Source organism: Mesocricetus auratus, unplaced genomic scaffold, assembly GCF_017639785.1.
Source record: "Mesocricetus auratus isolate SY011 unplaced genomic scaffold, BCM_Maur_2.0 contig_7593_pilon_obj, whole genome shotgun sequence".
Lineage (NCBI taxonomy): Eukaryota > Metazoa > Chordata > Mammalia > Rodentia > Cricetidae > Mesocricetus > Mesocricetus auratus.
In genome coordinates, this window is record NW_024433674.1 from 23,631 (window position 1) to 38,450 (window position 14,820).

Genomic DNA, 14,820 nt, shown 5'->3' on the forward strand with positions numbered 1-14,820 from the left:
TACTGACTTTCCATGTAATTTAGCTTCCCACTCTTAGATATATACCCCCCCCAAATGAAAATGAGCGCACAACTGTAAATCCATCTTCAGAGAACCTTTATTCATGTAGCTTATGTTCAAGCAATCTCATTGTTTGTAGTTAGTGAATTCTTGCTTTGGATTTCTCATCACTAGGATATTATTTATAATACAATAAATATAAAAAGAAATAATACTGTTTACTATATGGTTAAACACTGAGAATGTCACTCAGAGTTAAGGAAGCTAGATAAAGAAAATAATGTGTTTTAACATTCCAATCTATGAAGAAGCAAAACATAAAGACATATAGTAATCTAATGATTTCCTGAGGTTTGCAGAGGCATGATTGGAGATGAGGACTGTAGACTACAGGGTGCAGCATTTCTTTATGACCTACTGATATCTTAAACATTTTTTGTTGAGGCTGCAGAGGTGACTCTAATTGTTCAGATCACTTAGCCTCCACACGACCCAGGTGGTTGTCAGATCCCATGTCAGGCAGCTCACTGGCACATGTAATTCCTGCTCCAGGGGATCCAACACCCTGGCCTCTGTGTGCATCTGCATTCATGTGCCCTACTGCACTCATGCTTAATAAGAAAATGATTTGGATGAAATGACAGACTATGGACACCCCATGGAAGACCCCACCCTCCCTGGGGAAAGGAGGGGGTATTGGGTGGGTGCTGGGTGGGGGTGGAAGGAGGGGAGGGAAAGGGTGAGGGATGTGAGATTGACATGTGAATAAACCTGGTTTCTAATTGATATTCAATTTGAAAATCAAATTGTTTAATATAATAAAGAAAATGATTTGGTAATGGTTGTAAGACTTCACCAACGTGCTAATGTCCACCACACTGTTATCTCCTTTTATTTATTGGAGACAGGCTCATTCCATACCAAGCAGACTGGCTTCAGACTTATAGCAATCCTCCTGCTTTTACCTCCTGAGTGGTGGGATTTTAGGTGCGCTATCATACCTGCAAAGTTGTTTGCTGTCAATGGATGATTTGTACACTTTGTGAATTATATCTCAATAATGGTAATATTAAAAATGTTATGTATCAATCATGAAGTGTTAACTTCCATTATATTCTGATTTCTAAGAAGAGCTCTAAGTATTGAAACATAATTTAAGTAAGTATTGGCTGAAGTATCAGTGAACTGGAGTATTGCTGGTTTTTAATTTTATACATTTGGTGGTTGACAGATTGTTGTGTGCATGTGTCTGTCCATGTTTTTGTACATGCCAGTTCTAAAGCACAATGTGTAGGTCAGAGGTAGCATTTCAGAAGGAGGGTCTCTCTTCCAGTGATGTTGGACATGGTGATTTAATGAGGGTTGTCAGGCTTCCTTTACTTGGTAAGGTGCTGCGTCTTCCTTTTGTCTCTTTTTGCTTCAATATAGCCATTATGGTTGGGTTAGAAAATTATTCTTATCTGTTGAAATAACTGACATGGCATTTGTCTTCTTACTTGAATGTACCTATTTTGTACACAGTGTGTGAATGTGGTGTATGTGTGTGTGTGTGTGTGTGTGTGTGTGTTGCCTTGAAAGTGGTATCAGAGGAAAACTTTGTAGTGTTGGTTCTTTCCTTCTGACTTCATGTCTGTTCTTGGGATCACATAGGTCATCAGGCTTTATTCTCAGTGAATTGACCTGAATCCTGAAACCTACTTTGCTAGCCTTGGCTTCTCTTTTAAATTATAGAAAAAAGATATAGTAACTGGGATGCTTACTCATGACTCTATAAAGACTTAGATGTTTATTGTTTTCTGCTATTGGTGGTGTGTTTGTCCAATTCTGCATGAAATCCTTAAGGAACTGCAAAAGTCACCAAGAACATGGATTGGAGGATCAACAAAGTTCCCAAACATGTAGGGTCTCTGCTGGGTCTACAGAGTGTGAAAGGTGTCTTAAAAATGTTATAATTTTCCCCTGGTCTATAAGCTTCTTGTAATTACCAGGGTTCTCTCTACAAAACAGTTTCATAAGTACAGTTGCTCCTGGGCTTGCAATTCCCCAAGGAGACCATCAGATCCATTATCATACTTCTTGTAGTCTGCAGATGATGCCCAGAGTTGTGATCTTGGGTTTAAGGAAGCTGGGAAGTCTCAGGAGAAGGAGATAAAACTTTCAATGATTCTGGGATCTAGTGGCCACCCACCTCCCATACTTCATAACCCAGATTCAGGCCACAGCCTGCCCGTTGTTTTCTTGAAGTTTTCCCAGTGTGATCTTAGCCTCAGGTCCTTCATCAAGGGCAGTTCCTAGATAAAAGCCCCCTTCACTACTAGCCATTGCCCCATATGGGGCTGTGCTGTCATTGGCTCTCTTGCCCGCATCAGGCATGTGGCTGTGTACCTTCCTTCCTGTTGTCCTTGTCTGTCTGTCTGGGTCTGCTCTTTGTGGACCAAGAGCTTGGCTTTTCCCAAGGCAGAGGCCCCGCTTTGACCGTCCTGGAGATGTAGTGTTGGGTGGCAGCTTCTCCATCTTTCCATTCTCTAACAGTATGCTTCCTATCTTCACTGTCCCACCAGCAGGACTGCGTACTTCAGGGTAAGTGTTGGATGTGTGGTAATGGTCTCTGAATACCCACAGTGGTTTCTCATGGTTGTGTGAATCTTTCACAAGGTTCGATTCTCAGAATCCCAACTAGATGGGCACTGTAATTTCTCTGTGTATATGTGTAAGTAGCTATGTTGCTCTTCCTTTCCATCAACTCTGTCTGTCTGTCTGTCTTGTTTTTAGCAAACTTAAAATATAGGCTCTTCATGTAATAGACTGTAGTGTATGTTTTCCTCTGGTCAGGTTTGGTAGTCTTGATTCTTTTCTATATCCTTGGTTCTTAAAATTGTGTCTAGACAGGTGTGTTTGTTAAATGAATTCATGTGTAAACAATACATTTTCATCAGTTACCAGCCTCTGTGATTCCTCTTTACTGTATTCCTTTTGCCTGTTATTTTTCTAAGAGTCATGTAGCTTCCAATGTCCTATGTAGTCAAAGATGACATTGGATTTCCTATCCTCCTGCTTAAACCTTTTCAATCACTGAGATAATCGAACTGGATCAGCACACTGAGTTTTTTTAATGAGGTACTGGAGATCAAGTTTACACACTGAGCCATATTCCCAATCCAGCTTTTGGATATTTTTGCTCCTGTTTTCCCTGCATCCTGTTACATGCAGTAGTTTCCCACAGAATCATTTTGATTACTGTATTTTGTTTTAAATGTTTGTAGTTAGCTTTATTTCCTTTGAGCAAAGGACACATGGCTATCCTTCTAGCACTCAGGAAGCTGAGGCAGGAGTATTACTAGTTTCAAGCAAGCATGGGGTATATAATGAGATATGAGTCAAAAAGACTTTTTTATAGTGTTTTCTAAAGTAACTACCATCATTTTGTATTCAACCACAAATGCAAGAAATGTTTACTACACAACTTTCATATTTAACATCCACTACATTTATTTACTTTTTAAAGACACTATCCCACTTGGTGGTCATACTAGTCTAGTATTCCTTGTGTGGTTCACAATAGCCCTCAAACACAGGATTATAAGCATGAGACATTATATTGGCCACACTGGAGTCTTACTGATGTTGTCCGTTTTTTAAGAGATTGCTTTACTGTTCCAAATAAAGAACATAGTGAACCTTGCGGATTCCGTGGCAGGCAAGGGTGACTGAGCCTGAGGGACAAAGATTCCAGGCAGACAGAGTTTACGTGATAGGTTTTATTAGAAAGGGGAGGGATGGGGATGGAAAGAGAAAAAGGTAAAGAAACACAGATCACAGACAGAGAGACAGAGAAGACTGAAGATAATAGTGATACAGGAAAGGTCCTGTCTGCCTTCAGTTGAACAGCAGCAAAGAGAGTTAAAGATAGAAACAGGAAAGAGAGGAGCAGGAAAGGGAGCAGCGAAGAGACAAGGAAAGAGAGCTTAAGTGGGCAGCCGTCTGTCTTTTAAAGGGGTCCTTTGCACCTTCTAGCAGACTGGTCATGGAACCGTGGGCTGACCAGGGTACTGCCTGAGTGCCTTCTTACAGGTGACAGGGGCAGGCCAGCATAATGCCAGAATCTTTACAGGTACTGTTAGATGCTGCTTCCACAACCTGAGTCCTGGAATCACAATTGTGTGCCGCCATACCTGTATCCCATATTATTTGTAAGCCAATGAGTAATGGTTGTATTAATGTATTGGGTACAATGATGTGTGTAACTATACACATACGCTATAGAGTGATTACTCAAGCTCACCAACAAACCCATCAACCTTTACCCTCCAAGGGAAGCACTAGAAATAAATACAGCACTCCCAGCACCCACACAAGTATGCTTGAGGACAATACTAGAAGTCAACTTATCGCTTATACATGCATGCATACCCATACATTAAAGAACAGATTCATCATCATTCTAGAGAATATATGAGTGTGAGGTCAGGCTCAGTAATAAGGAGGCTCTGCCTCAAAACAAAACAAACCTATTCTCAACGGTAGAATTTAGAACAATTTAATGAACACAAACAACATCAGCTGTGTGTGGTGCCACTTTCTTTTAATCCCAGCACTCAAAGAGCAGAGGCAGGTGCATCTCTGTGATTCCCAGGCCAGCCAGGGTTACAAAGTGATTTTTTTTGCATGAGCCACCCTCCCCGTCTCTCTCTCTCTCTCTCTCTCTGTCTCTCTCTCTCTCTCTCTCTCTCTCTCTCTCTCTCTCTCTCTCCCTCTCTCTCTGTCTCTCTCTCTCTCTCTCTGTCTCTCTCTCTCTCTCTCTATATCTATATATCTATGGCTGGTTTCTCTCTATATACATACACACATGAATATATATTATATATATCCATCCCCCTCCACTCCTTCCAACATCTCTCATATGACACACCCTCTCAAATTTAAGGCCTTTCCTGGTTTAATTATTATTAAAGCACAAATATGCAAACAGATATATCAATGCATAAATGTGACCCATTGAGAACTTTTTGAGTTACCTGTATCTGCCTTAAAATTTTATTACATTTGTACTTCATTGATTTCTTGTTTCTATAGTGCATTTCCTTCAGTTTTCATCCCCTCTGCCTCCCTTTCCTTCCTTTCTCATCTGTAATTCCCTCCTCCTCCTCTCTGCAGGTCCCTTTTCCATATTCATGACTTCTTGTTTTTTTAGCCATTGATTTTTTTCAGACAGGTTTTTCTGTGTAGCACTGGCAGTTCTTGAACGAACTGTTTATTTCAGGATAGCCTCAAATTAAAAACCATCTGCCTGTCTCTGCCTCCCCAGTTCATGGATTAAAGTTATGAGTCACCACTGCCCAGCTACAAGCCACTGATTTTAACAAGGGCAGTCTGTGTGGATGCAGGTTTGGAACTGTCCACTGGAGTTTGTGGGTTTACCTGCTGGATACATGATTGAAGACAATAAGTGTCTTTTCCCCAAAATATATCAATGGCTACTAGTTCCACAGAGAAGTTTAGGGCCACACAAGTAATTTTCCAATGCAGGATCGGCTGTCGTCAGGCTCACATGTGTGCATCATGTCTTGAAGACATCTCACATGTCTACTCCATGTCTTCTGGCTTTTTGGTTCCGCACATCTGAAATAGAGGTCAGTTCCTATCAATCGTAACCAACTGTACAATGCAATAGATATTTTTGTTTTCTAGAGAGAGAGTATTTCTGTGTAGCTCTGGATTCCTGTGCTTGTCTTTGAAATTAATGATGGTCTCCATCTCATTAACATCCAACTATCTTGTTTCTTGTGTTCTGGGATTAAACTCTTGTACATTGCTACCCAGGTTGTTCAATAGATCTTCAATTATCCCTCCTGTCTTCTGAAACCATCCCATCTGGTTACTGTCTTTACATTTCCTCTGGTTCTCCTTTGAGTATTCTGAACTGTGTTCCTGTGCACATCTGTGTGCAAGTATTTGTGGAGATGCATGTTTTTCCTTATATCCCTTGAGTCACTGTGTTTATTCTCATTCCATTTACCCCATCATGAATAATAATGTCGGCTTTTCTCTACCTCAGTGTTTACAACTGGGGATACCGGGTGGCCCAGAGTTTTGTCTTTGCCATCCAGGAGATTAATAGGAGTGCTGACCTGCTGCCCAATTTGACCTTGGGCTTCTCCATTCGAAACTCTGGGGATTCAGTCCATGGAGCCGTCCATGAGACTCTGAGCTTTCTTACGAGGCAGGAGGAGCCTATCCCCAACTTCACCTGCCAGCATGGCTCTCCTCAAGCTGCCATCATTGGGGACACAAGGTCAGCCCTGTCTGTCTCCATGGCCAGACTTCTGGGTCTGTACAGGTTTCCCCAGGTAAGTTGCTCCAAGCTTTCTTCATTCATAAATGAGGTGCAGTTACTTAATGATGATTGTGACAATGATGGTGATGGTCACAGTCGTGAGCAGCTCAACTGTGGAGACAGTCTCCTTGCAAAGGTTCTCCAGGTCCAACATACTTCTTCTCCATGTGCAAATATGTTGTACAGAACTGTCATAATTTTCTATGATGAGATAACTGGAAAATTTTCTTATTATTTTAACAATTAATTTTTTCTAGGGTTACTTATTTTTATTAATGTTTATGTTTATGTTCCATATATATCAATGCACATATGTAAAATTAAAACACACACACACACACACACACACACCAAGTGTCCACAGACATTCAAAAGAGGGCATTGGATTCCCTAGGACTGGAGGTCCAGATTTTTTGTCACTGCCACAATGGTGCTGGCATTTGAACCCAGGTCCTCTAAAAATAGTAGCTAATACTGTTAACCACTGCTCCAACTCTTCAGCTTCTTATCATATCTATACATCTATATGTGTGTGCTTGTGTGTTTGATTTTTCATGTAATCACTCAAAACCAGTGCAACGTTGTTCATGTGGTTATCAGAAGACAAATTTTGGTCTTTTAGTTATTTTCTTCTATGTTGAATTTGGGGGATTAAACTCAGGTTTTCAGGTTTGGTGGCAAACACCTTTACCTGAGGAGACAACTTTGCAGCTCACAGAGGAGGAAAAACAAACAAACAAACGAACTGACCCGACTTATCAGAACTTTGCCTGGGTGTGCATATTTGGAATTTGAATCTAGGTAAATGGATCTTGCCATTTGCTCCCATCTACCCCAAGGCTATTCCCTAACCCAGGCATCAGTGTCATTTCCACAAGGGTGACCATATATGACAATCATCTCTTCAGTTCATAATTTTAAGAGGTGACTTGAGGAGAATTTATCCATCTAAGGAGAACATTTTAGTGGCGTTTATCTTAGCATGATACCCCAAGTAGATCTGAGAACATTTTCATCCTCCTGGGAAAAGACATTCCTGTCAAGCCCATTGGTATAACATCTGAGCATTCCTACCTAAAAAAGACCTCCAGAAATTTGTAATTTGTCTTCTGATCTACACACACACACACACACACACACACACACACACACTTTAAAAAATAACAGCTGTGTGAAAACAAGAGAGTGGGATCAGGTCTAGCCAAGGTGCAGGAATGAAATATTAGAGGTCAGGTGGAGGACATACGTGTGTGGTTCACGTCTATGGGATCAAATGTGTGTCTGTATGCAGGTGTATGTGGTGGGTGTACACTCATGTGTATATACTTGGAAGTGTCTGAGGATGATGTGGGAAATCTTACCTTCACTCTTCTGCCTCATTCATTGACAGCCAGGTCTCTTACTCACCTCCCATTCTGAAAGAAGAACAGGTAAACTGGTTCTAGGTTTCATTCCAGAAGCCACAGGGCTGTTTCTGGGAGTGAGGGCACAGAGAATCTTTCAGAACTGGCACAATTTTAAGGCAAGATGTTCAAGTCTTTTCCTGAACATTGTTTATGTTTTAAAATTTAATATATATTCGTGTGTGTGTGTGTGTGTGTGTGTGTGTGTGTGTGTGTGTGTGTGTTGAGTCCATGAAGAGATCCTGTACACAGCCAGGAAAGGGTATCTGATTTCTTGAGCTAGTGTAACAGGCAGATGTGCAGATCCTGATGTTGATCCTGGTAATCAAACGTGTGTCCTCTATAATACCAACAATGTCTTTTAACTGCAGAGCCATGTCTCTACTCCCCTCCTTCCCACATTGGATCCAGACCATCAGCCCACATGTAAAGCTCCAATTTCATCCACTCTTGTATTTCCTGTCTCTTCCCTGACAGGTCAGTTATGGATCCTCACTACCCATCCTCAGTGACAAGAACCAGTTCCCATCTTTCCTGCGGACCCTGACTAGTGACCTGAAGGCTTGTCGTGCAGTGACTCAGTTGATAATTCACTTTCAGTGGTCCTGGGTGATCATTCTGGCCCATGATGATGACTTTGGGCAGCAGGCCAGTTCTCTGGCCAATCAGGAGTTGAGCCCAGCTGGTGTGTGTATTGAATCCACACTCCATGTCCCTTCCCATGAGTCCTTGGAAAAAATTGAAGAGATTGTCCAGAAGATGCAGAAATACACAGCCAAGGTTGTTCTAGTTTTCCTAAGCAATTCTAATTTCCAGCTCATCTTGTATGGCTTACAGGGCATCCGTGTCTCAGGCCAAGTCTGGGTCAGTAAGGACACTGTGCACATGGCCCTCGCCCTGACCATTCCAGATGTTTCCCAGGTACTGCATGGCACATTTGGCCTTCTTTTTCACAGCAGCAGGGCAATTGGTTTCCCCGAGTTCCTTGCCGACCTGCGCCCCAGCCAGACCCCAGAGGACATGTTCATAAAGAAGTTCTGGGAGTTCACCTTTGATTGTGTATGGTCTCACCAGAGCAGCACAGTGAGTGAGGGTGTCCAATTGTGCTCGGGGAATGAGAGTCTGAAAAACCAGCTGTACCCTTTCCAAGAATTTAGTAAGATGGATGCTGCTTACACAGGTGTCTACAGCATTGCCCATGCCCTGCAGGACATGATAGATGTTGAGCACCAGCATGGGAAAGGTACAGACTCTCAAGACTTCCATCCCTGGCAGGTGAGAGGGGCATGTGTGTTGTGTGTGACTCAGGGATGGATGGGGAAGAGGACTTTGGTTCTGAATGAACTGTGGAGTGAAACTGTTTCCTTCAGCAAGTATGTCTCATACTTGTAACTGGGATGCATCTTAGAAGGAACAGTGGACAAGTAGACCATGCTGTGAGTGTGTTCAGATGAGTCCAGCCCCTGTGCATTGCCTGAGTTAAGAAATACAGGATACCTAGTAAAATTAATATTTCTCCTAACAGTAAATTGATTTATTTTAGTGTCGTGCTTTGAGCCTTGATTAACAATGGTTGCTCTTTTAGTATAGGCATGCTGCAAATCAGAATTTGAAGGAGATATCAAGTGTTGCGTATTAATTCATCCGTTTTTTGGTGTGTGGAGCATGTCTATGGGCTCATGGGTGTGAACATGCAGGCACATGTGGTGGAGTGTGCACTCATGTGTGTGTATATTTGGGAAGGTCTTAGGGTGATGTGAGAAACCTTTCTTTCACTCTTCTGCCTTATCCTTTGGAGGCAGGTCTGACACCCCAGAAGTCATTGTTATGGCTGGTCTTTGTAGCCAGCTTACTGTGGGCACCTCTTGTCTCCAAACACTTACTGTAATTACAGATGTGCTGCCAAATCCACCTAAAATTTAGGTGGCTCAGGGTATTTTAAGTCTAATCCTCAAACTTTCATGGCAAGTTCTTACTTATGCTTTAACAGAATAATTGCTGATAAATTCATATACATATATAATACATTTTGTTCTTCTTCTGTATAGCCTGTCTGTCTGCTCCTGCCTTCCTGTCTGTCTGTCTGTCTTTCTGTCTATCTTCTCAGACATTTTCAGGCTAGCCTAGTCCCATATACATAAGTGGATCCTTGGAAGAAATGTTATTCACCGATGAGGTGACTAGTAAGATTGGTAACCAAGAAGGGGTTTTGTTTTCATCATCTTCGCTGAGATGATTTGAGTTTCTAGTGTGTGCATGGTGAATGTACATGTGTTTGTGAACCAGATGCCCATTGATGGTTGCTGGCTTTTTTTTTTGCTGAGAGGGACAGATTACAATTACATGTGCCGTAGGTCCATCATGCTAGCACACAAGAGGTCGAGGCCACTGAATCCTCAATTGAATTCCAACCGGGACTACACAGCACAAAAGAGTTATGATTGTGGTGATAACTGTGTATGCACTCTATGAAGATGGTAAAAAGTAGATGGAGTGAGGAGTGGTTTAAGGGAAGTGAAAAGCTGCAAAAGTTCTACATGTGTGGAAATGTCTAAGTTCCAGACAAGAGGATGAGATGTCTTATCATGGGAAGAAGTGTTAGCATTGTGGATGGCAGGGACAACATGTTTCCAGATTGTGCAATGGAGACAAATGGCAGAGCCACATGGATGGGACTGATGAATTGTGAGAGACTGGTTGGAGTGATTGGGCAGTGTAGGCATAGGCGAGATGGGACCAGTCTATGCAAGTCTTGCTCTGGTTTGGAGTCTACTAAATGTGATGGGAAGACTGAAGACAGTAGTACAAGACCAAATACGATCCTGGTGCAGGAATCACATTGTCATGCTTTTGGGCTTAATTTTAAGGCTGTTGAGAAGTCTCAGTGGGTAAAGCCACTTGTCCCCAAGCATAAATTGGATTCCTTAGTCTCTCATGTCAGCACAAGGAGATAACCTTCCTGAGCATTGTTCCCTGGTTTCCACAACATGAATGAGCTGTACACACACACACACACACACACACACACACACACACACACACACACACACACAGAGAGAGAGAGAGAGAGAGAGAGAGAGAGAGAGTAGAGAGTAGTATTTGGTTTGAAATGATCTTGATTAAGTGTTATGAATTATTAATTTATCAAAGCTAATCATATTTGTGAGTCTCTGAACATAACACAGGTCCTTTATCTCCCTTATGACTTAAGGTGCCACTCTTTGGTTGACTTTTCTATGTATAATTGCATAGGCAAATGATATGTTTCATTTTTGACCCTGATCTCTTCCTTTCTCATATACAATTTCTCTTTTCCTTTCTCAGCTTCTTCATGCTCTCAGGAAGGTGCACTTCAAGACTCCAGATGGAAACAAGATTATGTTTGATGCCAATGGAGATTTGGTATCAATATTTGACATTTTCCAAGGGCAGAAGACCCCTGAGGGTATATTCAACTTGGCTCATGTAGGCGTGGTAGACCCTCAAGTCTATTTGGGCAACAAAATGATGGTCCATTTGAAGGAGGATCTTCAAGTGAGTTGCCTGAATGCAGAGATGACTCTTGTCTTAGTGTGTTAAATTGACAAGCGAATTCCAACTCCAGGGTCCTCATTGCTACCTGTGTATGAAGTTAATGCACTCTGGATTAGCCTATTCAGTTATAACTGGTGATGCTGTTTACCGATTAAGAGTTCTTTCTCTTAACGTTATTGGTTTACCAGCAAAAAATGAGAATATAAAAGCTGAGTATTGGGAGATTTCTCAGTGGTTAAGGTGTTTGGTCTGCAACCATGAGAACCAAACTGTGTATCTCCAGAATACTATCATTCATCATGTATGTTTGACTTCCTCAGTGTCTCATTGGCCATCTTGCCTTGTTGCTCAATTCCAACCCCAAGTTAGTCCCTTCTCCCAGAAATTCTAACTAATGTGCTTAGCTATTGGCCAGTCACAGTAACACATCTGTCCTCCATTTGTGTGTGTGTGTGTGTGTGTGTGTGTGTTTGTGTATGTTGAAGGCATCAGTACTTACAATTTTGCTCTTAATGAAGTTCAAGGATACTTTATTATTAGAGTTTAAGTTAAAAAATATCTGGCCAGTTAAATTGTAAACCTCAACAGCTTCACAAAGGGAGATGGAGAAAAGGAAGAGAGACAGCCATGTCTCCTGAGTTAGGCATGGATGTTAGCAAGCATCCATTGGCTGCTGGGAGCTCCTGAGGAAAAGAGAAAGCCATGAACATCAAGGAAATCTTGCCCAGGCTAGAGACTTGGGTAACGTTTGCTAATATGATACTTTCCCTTTTATTTTGCATATGTGGATGTTTCCCTGCATACATATTCATGTATGTATGTGTGTGCCTGGTGCCTGTAGATGCCAGAAGAGGCCATTAGATTTTTCTGGAACTGGACTTACAGAGTGGCTGCTATACAGATCTGTGAATTGATCCCTGCTCTTCTGGAAGAACAGCTTGTACTTTTAACCACCGAGTCAACTCTCCTGCCCCCATAAATATAATTGTTGATGTATGAGCCCCAGAGAGTCTGGAAAGCCAATACATCAAACTGTTTATTCATGTTTTTGAATCCCTTATCCATACTAGTCAGATGTAGCCCTTTCTCTCTTACACTCAAAGGTACCTCTTCACTCAGCATCTGCTGGGATAGACATGTTTTCTAGTAGGCTGAGAGGAAACTCTCCTGATTTGGTTCTCAGGGTGAGGTCAAGCACCTGTGTCCCTGGAGAGTCACCAGTGACACTATGCTCTCTGTTACTAGGTGCCCCCCTCTGTGTGCAGTGAAAGCTGCCTTCCAGGGTTCAGCCAAGTGCCTAGGCTGGGAGCCCCCCAGTGCTGTTTTGATTGCAGTCCTTGCCCCGAGGGACAGTTTACAGACCAAAAAGGTAAGGGCTAGTGGAGCTTTCATCTGAGGTCAACAGGACACTGTGAGCCTACAGCATTTGTCCATTGTCTCTGTTACTGTTCTCCTGCGGTGAAGAGACACCATGACCAAGACATCTTCTAACAGAAAAGCATGCAACTGGGGCTTCCTTACAGTTTTAGAGGGTAAGTCCATGACCACCATGGCAGAAGCATGGCATCAGACAGACAGGCATGGCTGTAAAGCAGTTGCTGAGATGTCAAATTCTGATCCACAGGCAGCAGGCAGGTAGAGAGATGAAGAGTGAGCCTTGTGTGTGACACCCTCATTGACACTCCTCATCCATCAATTCTATACCCCTCGATACAGCCCCAACAATTCATCAACTAGCAACTAATCAATCACAATGCATGAGGTTATGGGGTCATTGTCAGTGAAACCTCCACAACCATCCACTGAGATTTGGTGCAGTCTTTGCTTTCCTGTGGAACTTCAGCCAGAACCCTAGTCTTATTGTTGCTTTTAAAAATGCTTTGCTGCTGCAGATATGTGCAGGAACCTGTCTCTGATCCTGCTCCTGAGTGATGGGTCTTTCTTTCTTTCTTCCTCTGTATTTGTGCTATTCATCATAGAGGATGAATGGCATGAGACCACCCCATTTACCACTGTTTAGCTATAGAACTCAGTTCTGTATTATTCTGAAAGGAGGAAACACAAAGACAAATTTTCATCATGGTTGGTTTTGTCTGAAGCCTCCCTCTTGCACTGGGAGAATCATCTTGCTTCTGAGTACCCTCATTGTGACGTGTGTGTGTGTGTGTGTGTGTGTGTGTGTGTTTATAAGCTTGTTTATGATTCATAGACTGATTGGCAGATTGTTATTTGACTTTGAACACATCTCACTGTGTAGCCCTGGCTGGCTTGGAACTCACTCCATTGACCAATTTGACCCTGACGTGATGGAAATATACCTGCCTCTGCCTCTCAAGTGCTGAGATAAAAGTCACACCCAGCTCCAAACCTGTCTTCTTATTTCGATAGCAGCTCTGTTGGAACTAGTGTCTAGCCTTCATTTCACCATCTCCAGTTTACTTACAGCAAAATACCGCTCCACGTACAGGGGTAGGACTTCACAAAAGAAATTTTGGTTTCACAACTCCGTCTAAAACATTTGCTAATATGATCATTTACTGATAGTATTGGGAAGAAATGGAGCATTATCAACTCACACAGGAGACCAGGTATAGTCGCACATTCCTTTAGTCCCAGCCCTCAGGAGGTAGGCGAACAGGAGGATGATTTGGGATTGTGGCCGGTCAGTGTCATGACTTCAGTGATCCCCAGGTTCAGTGAGAGATCCTGCCTCAAAAACTAAGGTTAAGAGGGCAGAGACAGGTGACTCAGCAGCGAGCAATACCCACTTGGCAGCTCACAGCCATCTGACTTCCAGTTTCAGGGGATCTGATGCCATATTCTGACTTCTGCAGGCAGAGCCATGCACATGATGCTCGTGAACATGTACAGAAACAACTTCAACAACTAAAGCAAAATAAATCATTTTAACACAAAAGAGTAAATTGTTGAGGCTGGAGAAATGGCTCATCAGTTAAAGTTCTCCTTGCCAAAACAGAGAGTTTGAGTTCAGCGCCTGACACCACAGGGTGGAAGCTGAGCGCCAAATTCGTGAGTGACCTCCACTTGACACCATGGAATGCCTGAGACCCACCCGTGCACACACACCAAACTATACCAACAACTTTGATTAGAAATTGAGGTGTGAGAAATGAGTGAGAAACCATATCTGATAATCTCTGGCCTCCACATGAGTGTATATCCACTTACATGCGTGTGTACACATAAACCTGTGTACACACAAATTCACATAACTTAGGTATTGGGGTGCAGACTGATAATCACAGCACTGCAGAGGTTGGGGATGGAGGCTTAGGAATTCCCTGTCATCCTGTGCGACTCAGCCTGATGTACACAAGATACTGTTTTTAGACAGAAACAAAAGCCCTCATGTAAAACAGATACAGACAGCACAGTATTTTCCTTTGTGCCTCTGCCTCTAATATCACCAGCCCTGGTCACCAAGACTAATTCATAAATACATGAGCTGACGAAAAGGTTGTACAAGCAGTTAGTGCCTGGGATGCCTTCTTTCAGGGCTGGTATAGTTCTTGTGATGTTGCAGAAATG

General features: G+C 42.4%; 1 protein-coding gene across 1 annotated transcript; it reads left to right on the forward strand.

Moving 5' to 3' along the window:
• Positions 1 to 2,371: 2,371 nt before the first annotated feature.
• Positions 2,372 to 12,640, forward strand: LOC101830942 (extracellular calcium-sensing receptor-like; the record flags this gene model as incomplete). Its single annotated transcript, XM_040741185.1, has 5 exons — positions 2,372 to 2,580; positions 6,056 to 6,347; positions 8,215 to 9,012; positions 11,062 to 11,271; positions 12,517 to 12,640. Coding segments are annotated over exons 1-5 (1,633 nt in total), but the record flags the coding sequence as incomplete, so codon positions are not given.
• Between the last annotated feature and the right edge of the window lie 2,180 nt (positions 12,641 to 14,820).